Source organism: Eumetopias jubatus, unplaced genomic scaffold (assembly GCF_037043125.1).
Source record: "Eumetopias jubatus isolate StellerSeaLion01/CBP00866 unplaced genomic scaffold, mEumJub1_p1.0 scaffold_14, whole genome shotgun sequence".
NCBI lineage: Eukaryota > Metazoa > Chordata > Mammalia > Carnivora > Otariidae > Eumetopias > Eumetopias jubatus.
Window position 1 is genome coordinate 67,570,693 of NW_028274820.1, and position 21,297 is coordinate 67,591,989.

Consider the following 21,297-nt stretch of genomic DNA (forward strand, 5'->3'; position numbering starts at 1 on the left):
CTTTTCCATTATTAGAGGAGAAAAGTATGTGTGTACAATACATAGAAGATTGTGGGTATGGTGCACAAAGTAGAGAAAATCTAATCTGGTTTTCTTTGTGAAGCAAGAATTTGAATGATACAGAGGATGTCAGTTTGCAGTTGCTATCAGAGGGGGCAGAAAGAAGAGTTCTGTGGCCAACGTGACTATAAACCAGACTGCCTTAACGTTTTTTTCACATGTCCATCCAGTAGATGGCACTAGATGTTCTTGAAAAAGTGTTTTTATACATTTCTGATGTGAAGGCAGTGTTTACCTACTGACTTTTTCTTTTAATGTAAATATTTTCATATTTTACTAAAGATACCTTCAGCAACTAACAGACTCTGTTATGGCTGCTAGCTCATTTGCATATGATGTCTGACTGACTTTTTGAGCTGGGCTCTTAACTAGGTTAGCGTTAGTTAGATCTCTTCAGGTTTGCTGTCTTGGACCCTATAGCCCATCACATCCACACTTACATAAATGTGCTAAGAAACTGCTCAGAACTCCCCCAAATAAATTCTATCCCCTGCCAAACTACCTTTTAATTACTTCTGCCCTCTCTAAAATAGAGATAGTAATTGAAACTAAAGTTGCTTGGTTCCATTTTCCTTCCTGATATGCCAGGAACAGCTGGAAGGAAGGTGACTACCAACCAAAGAAACTTACTAAGTGATTCTAAAATGGTGCTAGTCTAGCTCTGCCTTGACTGATGAACAGCAAGTGAGGAAAGTTCAGGATTAGCTAGAAGGTTCCAGTTCTGCTTTGTGATTATGTGTTGTCATTTAGTTTCCTTGGTCTGAACTTTCCTCAGCTATAAAAATGAAAATGCTGTCCTCTTTTTATTCTTCTCTGATTACAGTCTGGTGTAATAATTATAATAATGTATTATTCTTACCCATCAAATTTTTCCTTGTCTATTAGCTTTATGATGTAAAGGGTAAGCATAAACATAAGAGGGAGCTGGTGAGTCATTTATACTAATTTTGTGCTTGAGATCAAAATAGCAACATTCCTGTCTTTTTTCCCTGAATGGTTGTGAGCCAGTGTTGCCTAGAAAAAACATGCCTTGGGGAGGAAAGAGGATAAACTGGGGAGGAAGAAGTAAAGGTGGGGTAAGAGGATATATGGTTAGAGTAAGCTAATTAATTTGGGTTAATTAACTAAGCTAATAAATTTCAGACTTCTTTCTCTCATAGAAATATATCTTCATACAAAGTAACTTTCCTCCATGGCTAGAGCTTGTACTCTTCTAACTCAAGCCAACTTTGGGTAAATTCACACAAATTAGTGAGTCAAGAAGAGTGTATGTCCGCTATCCTAGGGTCGGTGTAAAGTTTAGTTGATCCATGTGAAGTTGGAAAAGCTGTAATGCATTCTGAAATCAGACACGAAGATGCTTTCAGATTATCTATATTAGCTAGGGTCAGCAACGTGTGGCTTGCTACTTTTTTTTTAATAAAGTTTTATTGGAACATGGGCTCATTTGTTTACACACTATCTATGACCTATGACTGCTTTTGCATTACCCTAGCAGAATTGCATAGTTGTCACAGACCCGATGGCCCACAAAGTCTAACATCTTTACTCTGTGGTACTTCACAGGAAGAGTTTGCCAACCTCTGATCTCTAGCATTGTTACATTTTTACTTGCTTTGTTCTTTAAAATAGTATTTCCTAAAGGACGTCTTTTCCCTTTTTAAATGCAAAGTGAAGACTTTTATGTGATTAAGGCTCAGTAGGACTACAAGTAAAAAATAGTGAGGGTGGGGGAGGGGGCAGCTCCGACTTACACTTTAAGTAGAAGTACTCCATGGAAAAAAGCCCCATTTGTTAGTTACCTTTTCCAGAGTCCTGACCTTAACCAACATGACTGTGTCACCCCTCTTTAGAATGTAGCTTGTGTGTCTAAGGCATGGGCTGACCAGCTGCCTGACTGCAGGGAGCTGCTACTCAGTGTGCTTGATGGCTCAGCAGGGGGCGGGGAGCTCGGATGTTTATCGCAGTAATCAGTCAAGACAGAATCGTCGCTGACTCTTTTCCAATCCCGTTTTGTTCTGAATAAAAGTTAAATGCTCTTCTTTTGTATAAAGTAAGTCTAACTTAATAAGCTATCATTGGTTTTGTCAACATACAAGGTATGATAGTCTCATTATTCTACCCTACAACACTTAAAGCACTTCTCTCTTGTTTAAGGAGCATTTGGTTTGGGACATGATGCTTTAAAAAGGTCTAAATTAGAGAGAGGTATTTATTTGGGGTTAATATCCGGAAGTTCTTAAATGCTATATGCCTGTAGATGATGTTGAAAATCTGGGTCAATTTCTGGATATTAGCAATCAAGTTTCATTACTAGGGTAAAAGGTGGTGAAAATCATGTAAGTCGATTTTGAGCTATGAAGTATATCAACATATTGAAGTTTAACATACAGATTTATCATTTAATTGATCCTCAAGTTTCTAAAGTTAACATTTCATTGACTTTTCAGACCATATTTGAAGATGTTAGTGGTTTTGGTGCCTGGCATCGAAGATGGTGTGTTCTTTCTGGAAATTGTATCTCTTATTGGACTTATCCAGATGATGAGAAACGAAAGGTAATATTAATAGCCCTGGTCAGTGGTGAAAGCCCTGACTTTCATGTAGTGTTTCATGCAGAGGTTCCCACTGGTCTCCACACCCACCCAGATGCCCCTTTGAGTATGTTTACTAAGCCATTATAAATGTTCTTGTTGCAAGACCTGCGTGTGTGTGTGTGTGTGTGTGTAAGTAAAACTTTCATGTCTTTTCCATTCCCTGTGATTTGACCACTCTTAAAATACCATAAGGCATATATTTGTCTTTATTTTCTCCTAGAATGTTTCGTACTATTTTTTAATAACATTTTTAGCTAGAAATATGTTGAATTCACTTTTGTTTTTTATAAATAGTTGACTTAGCTAAATCTGGGATAAAACAGTAATGGAAAACCATCACAGGAATATAGTGATTTTGATTTTGTTTCTAAAATTTGAGAATAGGATTTTATGTGATAAATTGCATCTCATTTTCAAAGAATTTAATATTATTGCTCAAGTGTGATTATTTATTATCCCCAAACTGGGAAATAGAAATACACAGAATTACAAAGTGATGTGTGTTTCTAATTGTTGAAGCTGGTTGGTGGGTACATGGAAGTTCATTCTACTGCTCTTTTAATTCTGCATCTGTTTGAAATATTCCATAACAAAGAGTTTATTTTTTAAGTTGGCTAAAAGCTCCAGTTGACACTTTTGGTTTCTGTTTTCCTAGCAAGAAACAATAACAGATAAATATGTTCCTCTAAACCTTTTATAATTAAATTTTAACTTTTAAATTAATGACTTTAAATTTGTACCAACTCAAATACTGCTTTTAATGCTTATTGATGTAAATGGTCTTGTTTATTTTCTATTAGTTTGTTTTTAATTTGTTTTTAAAGAATCCCACAGGAAGGATAAATCTGGCCAATTGTACAAGTCATCAAATAGAACCGGCCAACAGAGAATTTTGTGCAAGACGCAACACGTTTGAACTAATTACCGTCCGTCCACAAAGAGAAGATGACCGAGAGACTCTCGTCAGCCAGTGCAGGGACACGCTCTGTGTCACCAGGTACGTAGTAGGCTATAAACATAAGTACTTCCATCCAGTAAGGCATTGGTTGCCCACTGTGTTCCCACCACTTTAAGAAATATCAGAGATGGTCCTTGTCTTTGAAGAGAGTACAATCTTAATGAGGAAAGAAAACCCACACAATCACTAAGGGAACAATCTAATAACTAAATTAATACAGTTAAAAAAAAAATCTAACATTCAAGCTATATCTTAGCTAATCCTGTTTTCCAGTATGCTCACAGTGTAGCCATTTTCAAGGCAGTTAGCTAATGTACTTTGGGTTAAGTCTGAAGGTTTTGTGTATAATTGAGAAGGCAAGTATTATTGAAAGAGACTTTACATGTCCCTTCCTTTCCATCCCCAAAATGCCCTCAATGAATCGGGTGACTTACAAAAAACAGTCTCGGGCTACTCTGCAAATTTCTGGTTGGAGATTAAGAGAATGAACTGTTGGGAGTGAGGGCCAGCAAAGTTAAGTAACTTGCCATGGTTACCTTTGGAAATAAGACACTGAGTCAGGATGTAAACCTTGGTTTCCACAGAGTGACAATAGAGATTGATGAGTAAACACATTTAGCACAGTCTTGAGCTCATGGAATGAGCTCAACAAATGGTCACTATTATTGTTGTACGTGTTGTGTTCTCTCCGTTGACTAATAGATGATCAGATCATTGCTTATCCCATTTCTAGTACCAATGGGGAGAAATTACAAAGACACAGAATGAGTACACTATAAAAACCTTCTGACAACTGCTGTTTTCTAGAAGAATGATCTGGCTTGTGAGTTAGGGAATTCTCTTCCTCACCCTCACCTGCCCTATCAACTAGTTATTCAACTTGTGGCTAAATATGGGTGCAGAGAAGTGATTCCTGATATGGATGGAGAGGTGAGGATAGACAAAAATCTTAGGATCTTAGGATCACCTATTGTAGATATCATGTTCTACCAACACAGTACTAACACAAAAATAATGGGAGACCGTGCAAGATAGTATTACGTGTAGAGCCAGGGGAAGGTCCACAAGCTGGTGATTCCAGTTCTCAGGGAGCCCGGGTCTGAGGAATTTGGGAAGCTCCCAGATAAAGACCAGGTGTGCTAGCTCTTGCTAGGAAGTGGTCCACACTCAGTGGGTGTCCTGCACCACCAGATTACCCAGGCCAGACCACCTGTACAAGACAGTTACCATTTTAGCATGGAAACTCCATCATTAACCAAACATGATCACTGTGAATTTTGATTCAGTTAACCAACCTATGGGGATTATTTTCCTTTATTGCAATTGAAGAAGCACCTCACTATAGGGCTTTTGATTAGCATCTGTTAAAAATTGGTAATGAGTAACTCGTTTTACTGGTTTGTTTAGCTGCGTGCCCCCACCCCCACCTCCACCCCCACCCCCCAGCATGAGAACAGGACAGTATGGAATATGGGGGAAATGATCCTTTTTGTTTGTTTGTTCCTGTAGGAACTGGCTGTCTGCAGATACCAAGGAAGAGCGGGATCTCTGGATGCAAAAACTCAATCAAATTCTTGTTGATATTCGCCTCTGGCAACCGGACGCTTGCTACAAACCTATTGGGAAGCCTTAAACTGTTGGAAGTTTCCAGGCCAGGCCGTCTGGAGGTTTTTTGAGCTGTGTCATAAATGTATCTTAAGAGCATCAGATTTGCTGATTGCATTTTATGCTTTAAATACAAAAGGGTATGTGCCAATATTCACTACATATTATGCAGTATTTATATCTTTTGTATGTAAAATTTCAACTGATTTCTCTTCTGTCATTCATAAATGATTGGAGGAAAATTCATTATAGTCAATTTTGCTAAATCTTAATTTAAAAGCCTCATTTTCCTAGAAATCTAATTATTCAGTTATTCATGACAAAGTATTTTTTTAAATGTAAGAATTTTGAGTTGTCTTCTTGGAGCTGTGGGTCTTGAAGTAGAAAGGTTTTCCAGGGGTTGGAGACAGAAACCTCTGGCTTGGTCATCCTTTCTCTATCCTCACTACTTCTTTTCTAAAGTTTGTGATCGTTTATTGATCACGATATATCTTGTTAGTAGAATACTAAGAAAACTTCCAAGGGACTTTACAGAAACATTTTTAGTAATGGAGGTAAGAACTTTTTAAATAGCCAGTGTACATTAGTTTAAAGCTTGAGGCTGCCTTCAAACAAGAGGTGTGGACATGGATATTATGTGAGATTTGGGGGTTAGTTTTCTTTAGAAGAAATACTTAATCACATGGTTTACATTTACCCAGTTTCTATAGATGCTGTGTGGTGCACATTTTCATAGAGTACAGGCTTTTTAAAAATAATTATTTTTGCTATATAGCTAAGATTCCACTTGGCATATCAGTTCTTTCAGCTCCCATAACAAGAATAAATGTAAATTGAAGAGTCTTTGTATAAAAGTAAACTCTACCAAGCTGCTATGGACTAATACTTTGCTTGCCAAAGTTGTCTTTTTTTTTTTTTTTTCTTGTCCACGTATGACAGTATCTAGAAGCACATTATGAAATCTTTTGAAAAACTTAAGTCATGCATTACCTTTGAAAGCCCAAGTCTTTTTTTATTATAAAGTATTATAAAGCATGGTCACAACTTTTAAATCCACTCTGAATTTCTTCTCTGAATTGTTAAAAAGTTATTGACGATATCATTTATAAACACTAAATTCTGATTCTGTCAGAATCTAAATTCTGTCACCTCCTGTCATTTAATTTTGTATTCATTCAAATGTGTTTTTTGTTATGTGTATTATAAAAATACATTTTATGATCTCTTACCCAAATAAATGCTTGCAAAGGACTTAAGGAACCCGTGATTTACACAATACTATGTAAGTGCACGGTGTGGTTGGTGTCTGGGCTGTGGGCTTCTTGAGGGGATTGTACAGATAGGATCGCTTTCATCTTTTTATCTCCGGCCCCGTGCTCAGCTTATGTGTCCTTAGGGTCTTTGATGAAGGGGAGTAGGTGGCTGAAGGATCCATTTCTGGGGCATTTCAACAGAATATGGTACTTAGATGTGCCTTCGAGGAGATACTTTGTGCTTAGCAGAAACTGGGTGGGTAAGTGACCCTGCCCTCCAAAACCGGGAGTGGGGTTGATGGGAATGATGAGAGGGTCCCTTTTATTTATTTATAGACTTGTACTTATTTGGGGTTGTTTGTACATTCGTAACGCCAGTACAGTTAGCATCCAGTGTTGCATTAGTTTCTGTATAATACCCCGAGTCACCATTTCTCTGCGTTACTCGGTGCTCATCAGGGTGAGTGTCCTCTTGATGCCCTTCACTTAGTTCTCCCATCTCCCCCGCGACCAACGTGTACTGTCTTTGAAGAGGAATTACCTGTCATGGCACAACATTCAAAAGGCACAAAGAAGTTCAAGTGAAAAGTATGCCTTCACCCCTTGTCACAACCATGTTTAAGTTCTTGTGTGTCCTCCTAGACCGATTCTAAGCATAACACATAGGCATATTTTTATTCTTTTCTTCATTGAAAATACTCCATACATACTGTTTGTTGTAAGTTAAGACAAAAAAACGCAACAGAGTGTCCCTTTTCAGTCATTCCTTCCTAGGGTGTTCGGAGGGTATGTGAAGTCTAGTTTTAGAAGAAATTTGATTTAAGATGGCTGTGGAACATCAAGTTAGAGATACCTGGTAAAAGTGAAAAGCTACTGCTATGTCACTGGCCCACAGGGGGTTGATGGAACCATTAGAGCAGGTAAGATGATCCGGGGGAATGTGGTTCCGAAAGAGAAGCAAGAACAAAAGGAATGTGTTCTTGAGGGGGAAAGAGAAAAAGGAGTGGCCCATGAAAGAAATACAAGAGTGATGTCTTGAATTTCTTCTCTGAATTATTAAAGTTATTGTCAATCTCATTTATAAACACTAAATTCCGTCACCTCCTGTCATTTAATTTTGCGAGAGAGACCAATTTAGAGTGAGACCAAAGAAGAATCTTAAGATGTGGCCACAAGATCATAGGGAAGGTAAAGAAAGTGAACTGAAATTGGGAGCAGTCACTTCGATAAAATAATTCAGATAAAAAAAAAATCAAGTTACGACAAAATCCATAGAGGAAAAGAATGACAGATTTCATCGGATAAAAAAAATTTCCTGCCTGATAAATGTCTATAAATAAAGTTTAAACACAAGGCATCAGACTAGGAGAAAATGTTTATGACATTTAATAATCAAAAAGGTTAATGGTAATATTTAATATAAAGAGCTCCAATGCCTTAGCTATCACTGTTTGAGCATTTATTATGTATCAGGTGATATTCTTGGAGTTTTGCATGGATTAGCTCATGTAATCTTCGCCTGACCTTAGGAAATAGGCATCGAATAAGGACACAAAAGCTTAGATAACTTAGGTAATGAATAAACAGAAAAATATAATTTTAAACGGGTTTAACTGCCTCATCGGCCCCCAGATTGGGAAAACTATCTGTAGTCAGTGTTGCTGAGAAACAAACTCAGACTCTTGGTGAGGATAGGAAGTGTTAGAGCCTTCGTGGATGGCCACTTGGCCACCTCCAGTGATCTCTGCTCACACACGCAGGGTCTGACTCGCATGCACCAGAGATCTCATCCATACAAAGTTTTGCTTCTAATTTCAAGGACAGAAGCCGTCATGGCGCCAGTGAAAGAGGGAGTCTGCATCACCCTGTATGCCTCCCAGTTCTTTCATCCCAACACTGGACGCTGTCTTTGGCCCAGGGGAATAGGTAGGGTGTCACGTGAGGTCTGTGGACAGCTAACACGGAGGGAGGCTGTAGGTGAGGAAGTGCTGCCATTTTATACCCTATATGGTCATATAGCATGTGTTCCTTTTATCAGGAGTCGGGCCTCACAGATCCACAAATTCTGTTTATTTACCACAAACTATCCTTAACCAGCCACATCCTTCTAAGAGCATTCCACAGATAAGAGACGAATGGATAAAAAAGATGTGGTCCGTATATACAATGGACTATTACTCAGCCATCAGAAAGGATGAATACCCAACTTTTCCATCAACATGGATGGGCCTGGAGGAGACTATGCTAAGGGAAATAAGTCAAGCAGAGAAAGTCAATTATAGGGTTTCACTTATTTGTGGAACATAAGGAAGAGCATGGAGGACATTAGGAGAAGGAAGGGAAAAATGAAGGGGGGGAAATCGGAGGGGAGACGAACCATGAGGGACTATGGACTCTGGGAAACAAACTGAGGGTTCTAGAGGGGAGGGGCTGGGGGGATGGGTTAAGCCCGTGTTGGGTATTAAGGAGGGCACGTACTGCATGGAGCACTGGGGGTTATATGAAAACAATGAACCGTGGAACACTACATCAAAAACTAATGATGTATGGTGACTAACATAACATAATAAAATTAAATTAAAAAATAAAAATACAGATTCATGGGGAAAAGAAAAAAAAGAGATCTAGCAAATATCATTAGTCTGTTAACCAAGAGGTCCTGCTTTCACCAGGTTTACAAGCATTTAGATGTGTCACCTGACTTCTTTCCCTGGAACCAAGAGCCAGCTGCTTTAACTCCTTCCTTCCCACTCCCCTCAGATGAACTTGCAGGTGAGGAAAGAGACACATAAAAGGATGACCATTACGATAGTGTTTTAAAGGGAAAATGAAATAACCCTAAAATCCAACAGGGACGAAAATGAGAAAGAATCGACAAGCCCACTAATAGGAAATTATGGTAATAATTTCTACAAAACACCATGCAGTGTTCAAGAAAAGCAATACACACACACACACACACACACACACACACACACACACACACACACACACACACACACACACGGACCAATTTTCCAGAACAACTTACAGGGACGAAAATGAGAAAGAATCGACAAGCCCACTAATAGGAAATTATGGTAATAATTTCTACAAAACACCATGCAGTGTTCAAGAAAAGCAATACACACACACACACACACACACACACACACACACACACACACACACACACACACACACACACACGGACCAATTTTCCAGAACAACTTCTGGGGAAAAAGGATCTGCCGTGCAACATGACATAAAATAACATGTATGCGTGTAAATAAATACCTAGATGAAGGTGTGGAAGGAACCACACCAAATTTTATATGGGAAAGGACAGTGGGCAGAGGCTGGGAGCAGTGTTAGGTAGAGGAATACTTTGACTTTTGACTCTTTCTAGAACATTTGATATGTTTAGGATGAGAATATTTTCATATTGCTCATGCACATGGACCTATGAACACTTCAAAAATTAAAATCAGAACATGGAGTGAGCGGAAGGCTGAGTAGAGACTACAGGCTATTGGGTTGGGAAGGGGGCAGCACCCATGTGACAACAGTATGGTGGGGCAATGTGGAGGAACGGGTGGTTTGGATGAGGAACTGAGTATGTTAGTCCCCCAAGGGGAAGAGCAGAGGGAAGGGAGGATCTGAGGATAGTGGTAAATGGGAGTGGAAGAGATGAGGGAGGATGCGTTTGTGGAGCACGATGAAGGGTGAGAGTCCAGACCCCTCCCAGGAGTCAGCATTTGTGAAGGGAATGTGAGTCAGCATTGAAGAAATGGGGCATCCAAACTGGGCAGTCATGCAGGACTAGGTGCCCAGGAGTGATACGCAGGCTTTCCTCCTTGTTCAGGATGTGTGCTGCCGGGTGGCAACCACGAGCAACAATTGCATGGGGGGTCCCAATAGGGAGCCAGAGCATGGCCAACCGCCGCAGACACGGAGAGCCTGCAAAGGCATCTGGGGCAGTAATCTCTAGGAGTGTTCATACCCTAAGGAGTCTAACCCCGAAGAAACTATATACGCCCCTCTCATGTTCAAGTTGATACCTGACATTTTTCATTAGAACTTTAAAAAGTGGCAGAGGATGTAATTTCCATCATATTGGAAATACTAGCATTTCAGATTAAAATTTTTACACTTTTTAAAAGATTATTTAAGACAGAGAGTTGAGTGGAGGGACGGGCAGAGGGAGAAGCAGACTCCCTGCCGAGCAGGGAGCCCGACACGGGGCTCGACCCCAGGGCCCTGGGATCATGACCTGAGCCCAAGGCAGACGCTTAACGACTGAGCCACCCAGGCGCCCCTTTACATTATTTTTAAAATCAAATCCAACAGAATCTAAATGCAAGTGCGATTTTATCCTCTCCTTCACTCAATTTAAACATTCACGAAAAGGATATTTTTGGAAATTTTATAGCATTCGTTTCACTTCGGTTCTCTCGGATAGTTTTATACTAATGTAATTTATATTTTGTGCCTGAGCAAAATGTGTATATAAAATGAAATGGAATTTTTAAAATGTTCTGTGACCATAAGATTTTAAATGTTAAAAGATTATTTTGAACTGAATTATCATTACATTATTAGTTCACAAATGATCAAAACTACAGAAGACATTTAAAAAATTTTAAGCATAACGAGTAAAACTTTATAGGAAATATGTTTCTTCATGACACAGATAGACTTTTTATCAACTGGCTTATGTATCTATGGATAAATATCATTTATTTTTAGAATGAGACGTGGTTCAGCATCGATCCTATTTTTTTTCATTTTTACAGAAAACTTATCTAGATGAAAATGAAAGCTTTGCTATTGCAAAATCACTCAATTCTCTGGACTTTCAAGTGATTTACCAAGAATTATTTTTAATGATAAACTCAATTATTTTTAGCTGATACAGTAGGCAAGATATGTACTCTGCTACCATAAAAAATGGAAAATAACAACAAAACCACAGTGGATCAAACAGGATAGAACTTTCTCTTTCATATGAGAGTCTAGTAAAGGGGTCAATCTGGGCAGAGAGGTGAACTTGCAGGGCGTCCAGGGACCAAGGACCTTACCCCTAGGATAGCCTAGGAGGTGGCCTTGCCCTCATAGTCAAAGCTAGCTCCCTGGCATCACATCCAGAGTCAGCTTTCAGGAAGGGAGAGAGAGAGGGGAGCTCATCACTGGTCATTTTAAGATCAAGACACAGAACTTGCACACATCACTTCTCACTTCCCACCTGCAAGAACTTAATCACATAGCCATACCTTGTGGCTAGGAAAGGTAGTCTTTGTTGAGTGTCCCTCAAACCCTGCTGAGATGCATGAGCCAAGGGGCATTCGGAGCCGCCAGCAAACCCTAACCACTGCTTCTAACTCCTTCACTTTTGTTGAAAGCGAAGATATAAAGCTACCCATCTTTTTTTTTTTTTTTTAAGATTTTATTTGAGAGAGAGAATGAGAGATAGAGAGCACAAGAGGGAAGAGGGTCAGAGGGAGAAGCAGACTCCCCGTTGAGCGGGGAGCCCGATGTGGGACTCGATCCCGAGACTCCAGGATCATGACCTGAGCCAAAGGCAGTCGCTTAGCCAACTGAGCCACCCAGGCGCCCTATAAAGCTACCCATCTTGCAAAGGATGTGTTATTCTGCCTTGAGAGTCCAGGAAACCACTATTTGAATTGTCATTTTCTTTTGGTATTGGGAGGTTTTTATACCCCAGGAAAGTGACTGTAGGGAGAAACAGGAAGTGTGTTTTTCCTTTGCAAAAAGTGAGAAAGGCAATTGCTCACGGCATTCGGTCCAGAATATATCACATAAAAAGGGAGCACAGAAAACTCACCATCATGCTGTTCCTTGGGTCCCAAGTTCTCTAGATGGGCCTTCTTTTTCTTTCCACCTCTCAGAGTCTTCTGATGTTTGTTTCATATAATGCCCAGGGCTTTGGCTGCACACAGAGGAAAGAATAGGGAGAAATACATCTACTCCATCTTGGTGCCACTGATTGAGTTTTAACAGTCTGTAATTTCCAGAGTTCTCAAGCACATCTTGTGGGGTTTAATTATGTTAATTTAAATGATCCTCTCTATTATGGAATTTTTTTCTTTAATCAATTCTATCAAGAAGTGTCCCAAAGCTGATGAGTTCTTTTTAATTACTTAGGCAATTTTGGTAGATTCTAGTGAGGTTGAATATTTTTCCATCTTTTTTCAAACTACATGTGTTTATTGGTCCTATTCATTTGTGAATTTCTTTTTTTTTTTAAGATTTTATTTATTTGAGAGAGAGAGAGAAAACACGAGGAATGGGGAGGGGCAGAGAGAGAAGCAGACTCCCTGCTGAGCAGGGAGCCTGATGCAAGGCTTGATCCCAGGACACTGGGATCATGACCTGAGCCTAAGGCAGACACTTAACCGACTGAGCCATGCAGGTGTCCCTCATTTGTGAATTTCATGTTGTGTCTTTTGTTTATTTTTCAGTTGTCCTTATTAACTGATTTATAAGGTTCTATGTTAGGGATATTAATGCTTGGTTATATGTAGTTGGATCTGTAATCCACTCCTTTATTAGTTGTGCATTCTTCAGCTACAAATTGGAGATCCTAGTACCTACCACCAAATCTGTTGGGCACATTAAATAAGACAGTCAATGTTAAGGTCTCAGGCCAGTAAAAACGCAAAGAGTAAATTCCTAGTAAATGACAGTGATTGTTCATCGTGGAATTAGCTGCCCAAGAAAATCTGGACAGAGGCAGATATAAATCTGGTTGGGCTGTCTTCCCAACACCAAGCTTTCTACTCCATCTGAAGTTAGAGATTACTGGGAATTTGAAAGTGGCTAGAAATTCACTTGGCAAAGAATAACACTTCGTGGTATTTATCAATAACTGTAATACTACAACTTTAGAATTGCCTACATGCAATATAATGCTTTTGTGTATGTTTTCAAGACGTCCTTGAGAAGTTAAAACAACTTTTACTTCTATAGGAGGATGTGTAAAAAAGACTTAATTTTTTTTTCTTCCAAAAGTTAATTTTTTGCATGGGTGAAGTAATTTTTAAAAATAACTGTTACTTCACAAGATTCTGAGGTTTGGGGGTAGTATAGGAGATTTAACAAAACGTGAGACTCCAAGCTGGAAAGAGGAAGACTAGGAGGGGGTAGAAAATTTATTATATGGGCATTCTGTAGATGCTCCATATTCCCTGTGGTTTTGCTCGTAACATTTAGAAATGTTATGTGCCCCTTGAGACTGATACACAAGGTCCAGTTTGCTTTACTCCATTTCCCACAGTGCATTTGAAATAAGCATTATAGGGAGAGCATTTTCCCTTCTTCTTGTTTCAGACTGTAGTGGAAGATATGTAATGAAATCTTAGAATATGAAACCCCAAACAGTGTCGTCTAAATCAAAGCAAATATAAAAAGTCGAGAAAGAAGGGCAAAGAGCTTTAACTGTACCAAACAAAAACTTGTAGAAATGCAGGAAATCTTATATAAGAACTCTGCTGAGAATAAAAACCAAAGGAAAAATACAAGTTGATCCAATCATTAATCCACTTTTTGGTTACTCCGTTGAGGAAGGAACAGCATAATGAAAGAGCCCACATTGGCTCGGAACACCAAACGAGGAATGTAAAGAAAGACTTGGGTGTGAGCTCCTTTTCTATGGCTGAATTCTGTGCTTAACTTTTTTCAAACTACTCTGTTGCTCTGAAACTCTGGCTTCCTGATTTGTAAAATGGAAAAAAAGCTCTGGAGTTTTTGTGATGTGAAAAATCCTTTGTGTTGCTTCTTGACCTGGGGCACGCAGCTGTGAGCCCCTTAATGGAAAGAAGGAGGTATTGCTCATTAAGTGAGGAGAGAATCACACACATCATGGCATGTGATACACACAGTGGTGCTTAATAAATGTTTACCAAATGAAGGTGCAGTAAACCAATTACAATCAATCACTAATTTGAATGCGGTCTTGGATAAATCACATTTTATAGGCTTCGTATAGGCTGCTTAGGAAATTAGCAGGTAACACCAGACCTCTAGGGGTCTTTATACAGAATTCTAGTGTGGCAAGTTTCAAAAAATGTGTTTAGCAGTGGCTCACGTCCTCCCTTCCTTCTTTTTCTTCTTTTCTTCCTCCCTTCCTTCTGTGCATTATGTAGGAATTAAGAAAAAGGGACTGAACTCTGCATCCAGGTCAACTAGGAGAACAGTAAACAGAATTCACGTGTGAAGAAAGGAAAATTGAGAGTCCAGCAAGAACAGGAAATTGGGCCACGGGTGCCCAGAAAATGGAAGCCCTTAGAAATATGCAGAAATCTTGAGAGCATTGGAGTCACCAGAGACACGTGAATGAAGGCAAATTTATCTCAGTTTTACATGACCTGCAAACTATTGCTGACCACTGAGCTTCCATGCCATCATTACCACTCTCAGAGTCTTGAGTTCAACCTGAGTGATTCTTAGAATATCAACACAAATCAGGAGCGAGAGGGCACGGGGAGAAATTGAAGAGAAAACAACTTCCACGGGGGGTGGGGGGGAAGGCTCAGAAGAAGAGAGAGAGAGAGGGAGAGAGAATTTTCTTCCACTTAATCACAAACTGGCTTTTTGGAATTAGGGTTTTTTTTCCTGCCGCCTCTCTTTTTCGCCCTCAAACTCACTCTAGCACTGTCAAATTCCACAACCCCTGCAAATGAGGGTCAATCTGGACGTGAGGAGTTTGGGGGGTATATTTGTAATATGCTGGAGCCAATTCTTACTGGAAATTGCATGCACTTGTTCCCAAGTCCATGTTCAATGATGTCCAACTGGTAGCTTGAAATCCAGCATGGTGGGGGTATTCATACCAGGGGAATGGAATTTTTAGTGTTCACTAAAAATAATCAGGTCCCCAGTCCCCTCCCATAATGTACCAACAGACCACTGGACTTACCTCTACTCTTGATGGACAGTCATTTAAGGTTGCTGTGCCTTCCTTCGAAATTCATTTCGTTGTTACCACGGGGAGAGGAAAACCGGGAGCCAGGATCAGGTCAGAAAGGTGTTTTGTTTTTTGTTTTTTTTAGCTGGGAGGTTGCCATTCCAGAGGCAGGGAAGTGGTTTGAATAGAATACCAAGCCTGCTGCCATGGAAGATAGTTAATAAAGAACCTATGGACCTAATGGAAATGACCATCTGAGCCATAATGTTGACTTCCTGGATATTCCTGGAAAGCCTTAAGTAGGATCACTGATTTGTCCCGGTTTACCTGGGACTTCCCTTGTAGCATTATACATCCTGGGGAATCCTGGTCCTGGGCAAAACTGGGTTGTTGGTTATCCTACTTAAAATAATTCTCTGACTCCACCTCCCTGGGGAAAGACTTGATAGCTGTTTCTTCATTCACTTTAACAAACTCTTACTGAACAGCTGGTAGATGTGGGCCCTGGGCTGGCGATGTGCGATTGACTACGACAGGGTCTTAGCTCTGCAAGGACGCACCCAATCCTCTACCTTCGCCTCAGGTAGTTAAAGACAGATGTCTGTGTTTCAGAATTGAAATTTCTTTTCTCTTCAGAGTCACATGTAGAAGAAGGAATGAGAGAATCATCTGGATACCGAAACATGCTTCATCCAATTGTGGGGGAATTGGGCTTTCTTTACCTTGTATCTCCAGCTATGGTTCCTCAACATAGAAAAGTTATGGAGGACGGGTCACTGTGGCCACCGTCTCCCTCCCGAGAGCCCTCACGCTATACTGTTGCCCAGTGCCTTTTGAAATAAAGCCTGACGGGTTTTCACAGCCTAGGAGTCCATTTGCAAAAGAAAGCTGATGACAGATTCCTGGCAGGTGGTGCTTATGGCTGAGAATCAATGTCTCTGTCCCGAATGGAGGGGACAGTATCACAGTTATTCTCTTCTGGGCTTTCCCGCCTCGTAGCTCTGAGCTTCTTTATGAGACGGTGCCAATTTGGAGGCAGAGAAGTGTTAGCAGCCACCACGTCTGCATTCTAAAATACTGAACAGTGCCTGACCGCTGGCTGGAGGTTCCTGAAGGCCAGATGTTGGGCTTCTTCATGCCTGCTTCTGGCTCCAGCTCAGGATCTGGCTGAAAGAGGTCTCATGGTAGTTGTTTAGCTAAAAGATTTGGATGAGAAAGTGGGGAAAAAAAAAGAATTCAGATCATCTTACTAAGTGTAAAGTGTGATCTGAAAAGTACAAGACACAAACATTTCAGTTACAGTATGGAACCGTGGCAGGCTGGAGAACTTGTAGGGAATATATGGCGAATCCTGTTGGATTTGTCTTCTGCTCTGACTTCACTAGGTTTCCGTACAAGTTACTTCAGATGCAAAGATTATGGGGCACCTGGGTGGTTCAGTTGGTTAAATGTCTGCCCCCGGCTCAGGTCATGATCTCAGGGTGGACTCCCTGCTCAGCAGGGTGTCTGCTTCTCCCTCTCCCTCTGCTTCTCCCCCACCTTCTACCGCTCGTGCTCTCTCTCTTAAATAAAATCTTAAAAGAAAACGATGCAAAGATTACCGTTCTCTTGTTTAACCAGAAGACAAGCAGGCACACACAAACTCCTATGCAGAAATGTGGAGTATGAAGCTGCACATGTTTAGCTCCCCGGAGCTACTGTGCATCCTGCTTCTTTTGGGTGGGACTTAATTTCTGCGGGTGAAAGGTCGGTTCTCAGCTTCAGTTCTCAAATTCAACACCTCTGTGGAATCCTATTACCATTCCCCCCTTCCCTGAATCCGGCAGATTTTGTTACGAAAGCTGAAGAGCTGGAAGTAAACACTCACCTGGGGACAAGGCGATTCCCTCGCCAAGTCTGTTCCAGGCTTGGTGTGACTCTCAAAAGCACCTCGAGAAGGCCCTCCTATTATTTCCACTTAACAGGTGAAGAAGCTGAGTCTCAAGGAGCTTAAGTGGTTTGCTGAAGATCACGTAGCTAGCAAGTGATAGAATATAGGTGTTTCAGTTCCCCAATCAGTGGTCATTCTACTGATTTTCTCCCACTTTCCACATGGGGACTGATAAAGTATATTTTCCAAAGAAGTAAAACCATGACTTTCTCATGACTATAAAATAAGAATGTGTCGAAGGTTTTCTGTAACTCACTAATTAATGAGGGAACTGGTACCATACAAAAACCAGTTTAAAGAGCACTCAGGGAGTAAGGTATTTAGACCCAGTGTTTGGGTAAGGTTGCTGGGTTAGATACAAAACTGGTTAATGTCCAACAGGGCAATAAACTATAACCCTTGGGGTTATCTGTTCTACTAAACATAAATTATTTACACCTCCACTAGACAAAAATCTGCAAATTAACCTCTGCCCCGAGAGATTAATGAAATGGCTCATTCAGTAGGAAGTCAAGCCCAGCATGGCACACCGCACAGGCACCCTGTAATCTTTTCTGTCTATTTCCGAGTCTCAGATAATTTCAGATGGTTTTTGAGACACGACTTTTGGTTGAAATTGACAGACACATACGGAGAAAGCTAAGGGACTGATAGCATTCTCTTTACACACTATACAGTTTCCTTTCCTATACCATATGTGATAAATTGTTATTGTTGACAAGGAATACACATGCCAGTTCAAAACCTTCAGGAAATCTGTCATCAGCTTTTTTTATGTAAAGATAAAGCTGAGAAAAGCTTTCACATTTGGTGAGAAAAATGCCTTTTGAAACACTATGTGATTACTACTCCAAAAGTCTTGTGTTCTCATAGTGACTCACTGAATTTCTACTTAATTGAAATTTTAAGGACAAAAAGCAGTTCTCTTTCTATATTAGACAAATAGTAGTTACCTGAATAGTTTTTTCTGCAACAGTGGAAAGAGAGAACAGAGTTGGACTCACTGTTGCTAATTTGGCAACTTATTTAACCTTAGTTTCATTTTCTATAAACTGGTAATAATACTGAACTAAATGCATTCTTCAGTTTAAAAGCATTTTTAAGAGTCTTCTAATCTGTGCTGTAAGTAGCAAAATATTTAACCAAAATATAACTGGACCAATATCATGCTATTTTCTGGTAAGATCTCTTGGGGAATGTAATTTGCTTTGGCCCACTAGTCACGACGGATGAAGGTCCATCCATTTTAACTGCCCCATAAAGTTAGAGGTTAACTTATAGAAAGCTGATAAGGTGTGTGTGTGTGTGTGTGTGTGTGTGTGTGTGTGTGTGTGTTGACCTGATAGAGGACAACCCCAAATATTATGGTATTATTGTTCTGGACAAAGTTATTCGGTTTTATACCTAACTAGACTTTCTCATTTCTGCATTCATTTTCCTACTGTTACATCTTTCAAGTTTCAAGTGCTCTTCTTGTCAGCTCTTTTATTTATCGATCTCCTCCTTAAAAAATTAAGTAAAACTTTGCCTTATGTTTCCTATTTGTAAGAGAAGTAGGGTTTTGTCAGTTTGAGAATTAAACGTTTAACCAACTAAACAGAAACGAAGAAAAACAATAACCCAAACCTGATATCAAAATTTTTGAAGAACAGTGTAGATTTTTAGTGAATATTCTCAGAGACTGAATAGAGGGGATTATCAGGCCAAACTGACAAAATGTTCCCTATAAATTTCTTTGTGTCTCCCAAATCCCTGCCTAAATTCCCTCTCTCCCAACTCACTGCCTCCCAGGCCCCACCAGTCCCCAGGCTCTTCTGACCCTTCTCCCCTCCTGTGGCAGACACATCCCATGGTGACCCCCAAAGAGTTACACACGTGTATAATCTCCTCTCCGGGCGAATGGAGGGGAGGAACCTGTGACTTGCTTCTAACCAATGGGATATGGCAAAGTTTATGGGATGTTACTCCTTTAAATTATGTTCTGTTATATGACAAAGGTGATGGAAAGTCATTCCCAAGATCATGGCTCATTATCTAAGACTCTGTTGTAGCAGATTGGAGGGATAGACTTTCCTACCTGTCTCTAAGAAGCAAGCTGCTCTCACGTGAACTGTCTATAGAGGGGGCCACATGGCAGGAAACTGCGGAGTCCTCTGGGAGCCAAGGGCCTCAATCTTATAACCATAAGGAAGTGAATTCTGCCAACATCCAAGTGAGCTTAGAAGAGGACCCCCAAGTTCCAGGAAGGAACATAACCTGGCTGGCCCCTTGATGTAGCCTGTGAGACCCTAAGTCAGCTCAGCCGGCCTGGACTCTAGATCCCCTGAAAGAGTGAGACAATAAATGGCTGTGGTTTCAAACTGCTTGGTTTGGGTTAATCTGTTACCCAGCAAAACCCTCTAGCCCTCTTGGCTTCTTTCATTTATATTCCGTAAACCACCATTTCCCATCAAAACTTAAGGATCTTTTTTTTTTAATTATTATGTTCAGTTAGCCAGCATATAGCACATCATTAGTTTTTGATGCAGTGTTCAATGATTCATTAGTTGTGTATGACACTCAGTGCTCATCACCACATGCGATCCACACTTCTGAGAAACCAGGGAGTGTGTGTGTATGTGTGTGTGTCTGTGTGTGTCTGTGGGTGTGCATCCATCATAAATGGGCCATCTCATTTACCCATCTCACTATATTAATTCACTCATTCCCTTGGTAAAAATCTATTGACTAACAACCACTCAGATGCCAGGAGGCTGCTCTCCAATGTGTGTTTGCATTTCTGTTTCCACAAGCAAATGGCAGAAGAGTCATCGTGGTTTTTTCCCAAATCTGATCATATCAGTTGTAAATGTTATTGTAGATGATATAGTTAAATCTTACATAAACTGGAAGTGTAAAAAGAACATTTTTTTTCTATGAGAACCATGAAAAGGTTTAGAAAGAAACTGCTGTTATATTAAGTAGAATAGGGGCAAATAATAGAAATCTAGAAGGACATTGGCTCTGAGACTACTTCACAAGTATCTTTAAATTGGAGGATTTTTTTTTTTTTGGCACAGAGCACATTGGTTGTTTATGTAAGAAAGAAGCTGTATAACTCACTCTGCAGACTTCTGCTCAAAAAAAAAAAAGGCCTTGTCCTTATAATATGTTTGATGAATGAAAATGAGTATTTGGAATGTGTGTGCAAACTTTGACAACACACTTCCACTTTAATTGGCTTTTTCAATTAATTGATTGTGTTAGATAAAAAGATTCCTTCTGAATCTTCATTTTAACATTTTTTCCTCTGTCACAATAAGCTTGCATAAATTTCTATTCTGTTTTTAAGAAAAGGAATGTTTTGAGCTCACCAGCTGGAAGTCTTTTAGGAAAAGCTCTAAGGCCTTGTCATAAAGCTAACTCTTGAATTCTGTTTGTCTTAGAGCAGTAGCAAGAATAATTGAAAGTTTAAATGACAGGTCGGACAACAAAACAGGAAGGTCATCTCCAGGTAGCTCTTGACATGTTTTCAAATGAATAACATCACAGGGTTGGGAAATACTGTCATTGCCAACCTTGACAAAGAATTACTGGCTAGTGTGAATTAATTTATAAAAGGTAAATAACAAAGGACTCCCAGAAAGGATTTCCTTCATTCCTCACTTTCTCCTTCCCTCTCTTTTCCCCTCCCCCTTCCTTCCTTCCTTCCTTCCTTCCTTCCTTCCTTCCTTCCTTCCTTCCTTCCTTCCTGCCTCCTTCCTTCCCTCCTCCTGTAATCTATATAACCCACATCTGTCTTAAGGCATAATGAAATCCTGATGGCCAATACAAACACACAAAATGATCCTATCCCTGGAACTAAAAATCCAGATAACTGGCTTACCAGTGGGGACAGACCGTTTGGAACTGGGACATTCACTTCACTTTTGCTGTGGATTTATATAAAGAAGGGCTCGTGACTGTGGCTAAGAGCATTAAGAATCTGAATTTGGACACTGCTTGAAGGG

The 21,297-nt window shown here is 40.0% G+C and overlaps 1 protein-coding gene and 1 long non-coding RNA gene across 3 annotated transcripts in view; one reads left to right on the forward strand and one right to left on the reverse strand.

The window, feature by feature from the left end:
- The window catches only part of ANLN (anillin, actin binding protein), a 49,481-nt gene extending 43,212 nt beyond the window's left edge, over positions 1-6,269 (forward strand). For both annotated transcript variants that reach the window (XM_028093882.2, XM_028093883.2), the window contains exons 22-24: positions 2,511-2,618; positions 3,482-3,654; positions 5,125-6,269. In XM_028093882.2, coding sequence (XP_027949683.1) covers positions 2,511-2,618; positions 3,482-3,654; positions 5,125-5,248 — 405 coding nt within the window. In that variant the 3' untranslated portion in view covers positions 5,249-6,269. The remainder of the gene's footprint in view (positions 1-2,510; positions 2,619-3,481; positions 3,655-5,124) is intronic.
- The window catches only part of LOC114201301 (uncharacterized), a 74,607-nt gene that overhangs the window by 40,300 nt on the left and 13,010 nt on the right, over positions 1-21,297 (reverse strand). Inside the window, exons 4-5 of the long non-coding RNA XR_015766792.1 lie at positions 15,391-16,574; positions 12,298-12,402 (exon numbers count right to left, since the gene is read on the reverse strand). This is a non-coding gene — a long non-coding RNA (uncharacterized LOC114201301). The remainder of the gene's footprint in view (positions 1-12,297; positions 12,403-15,390; positions 16,575-21,297) is intronic.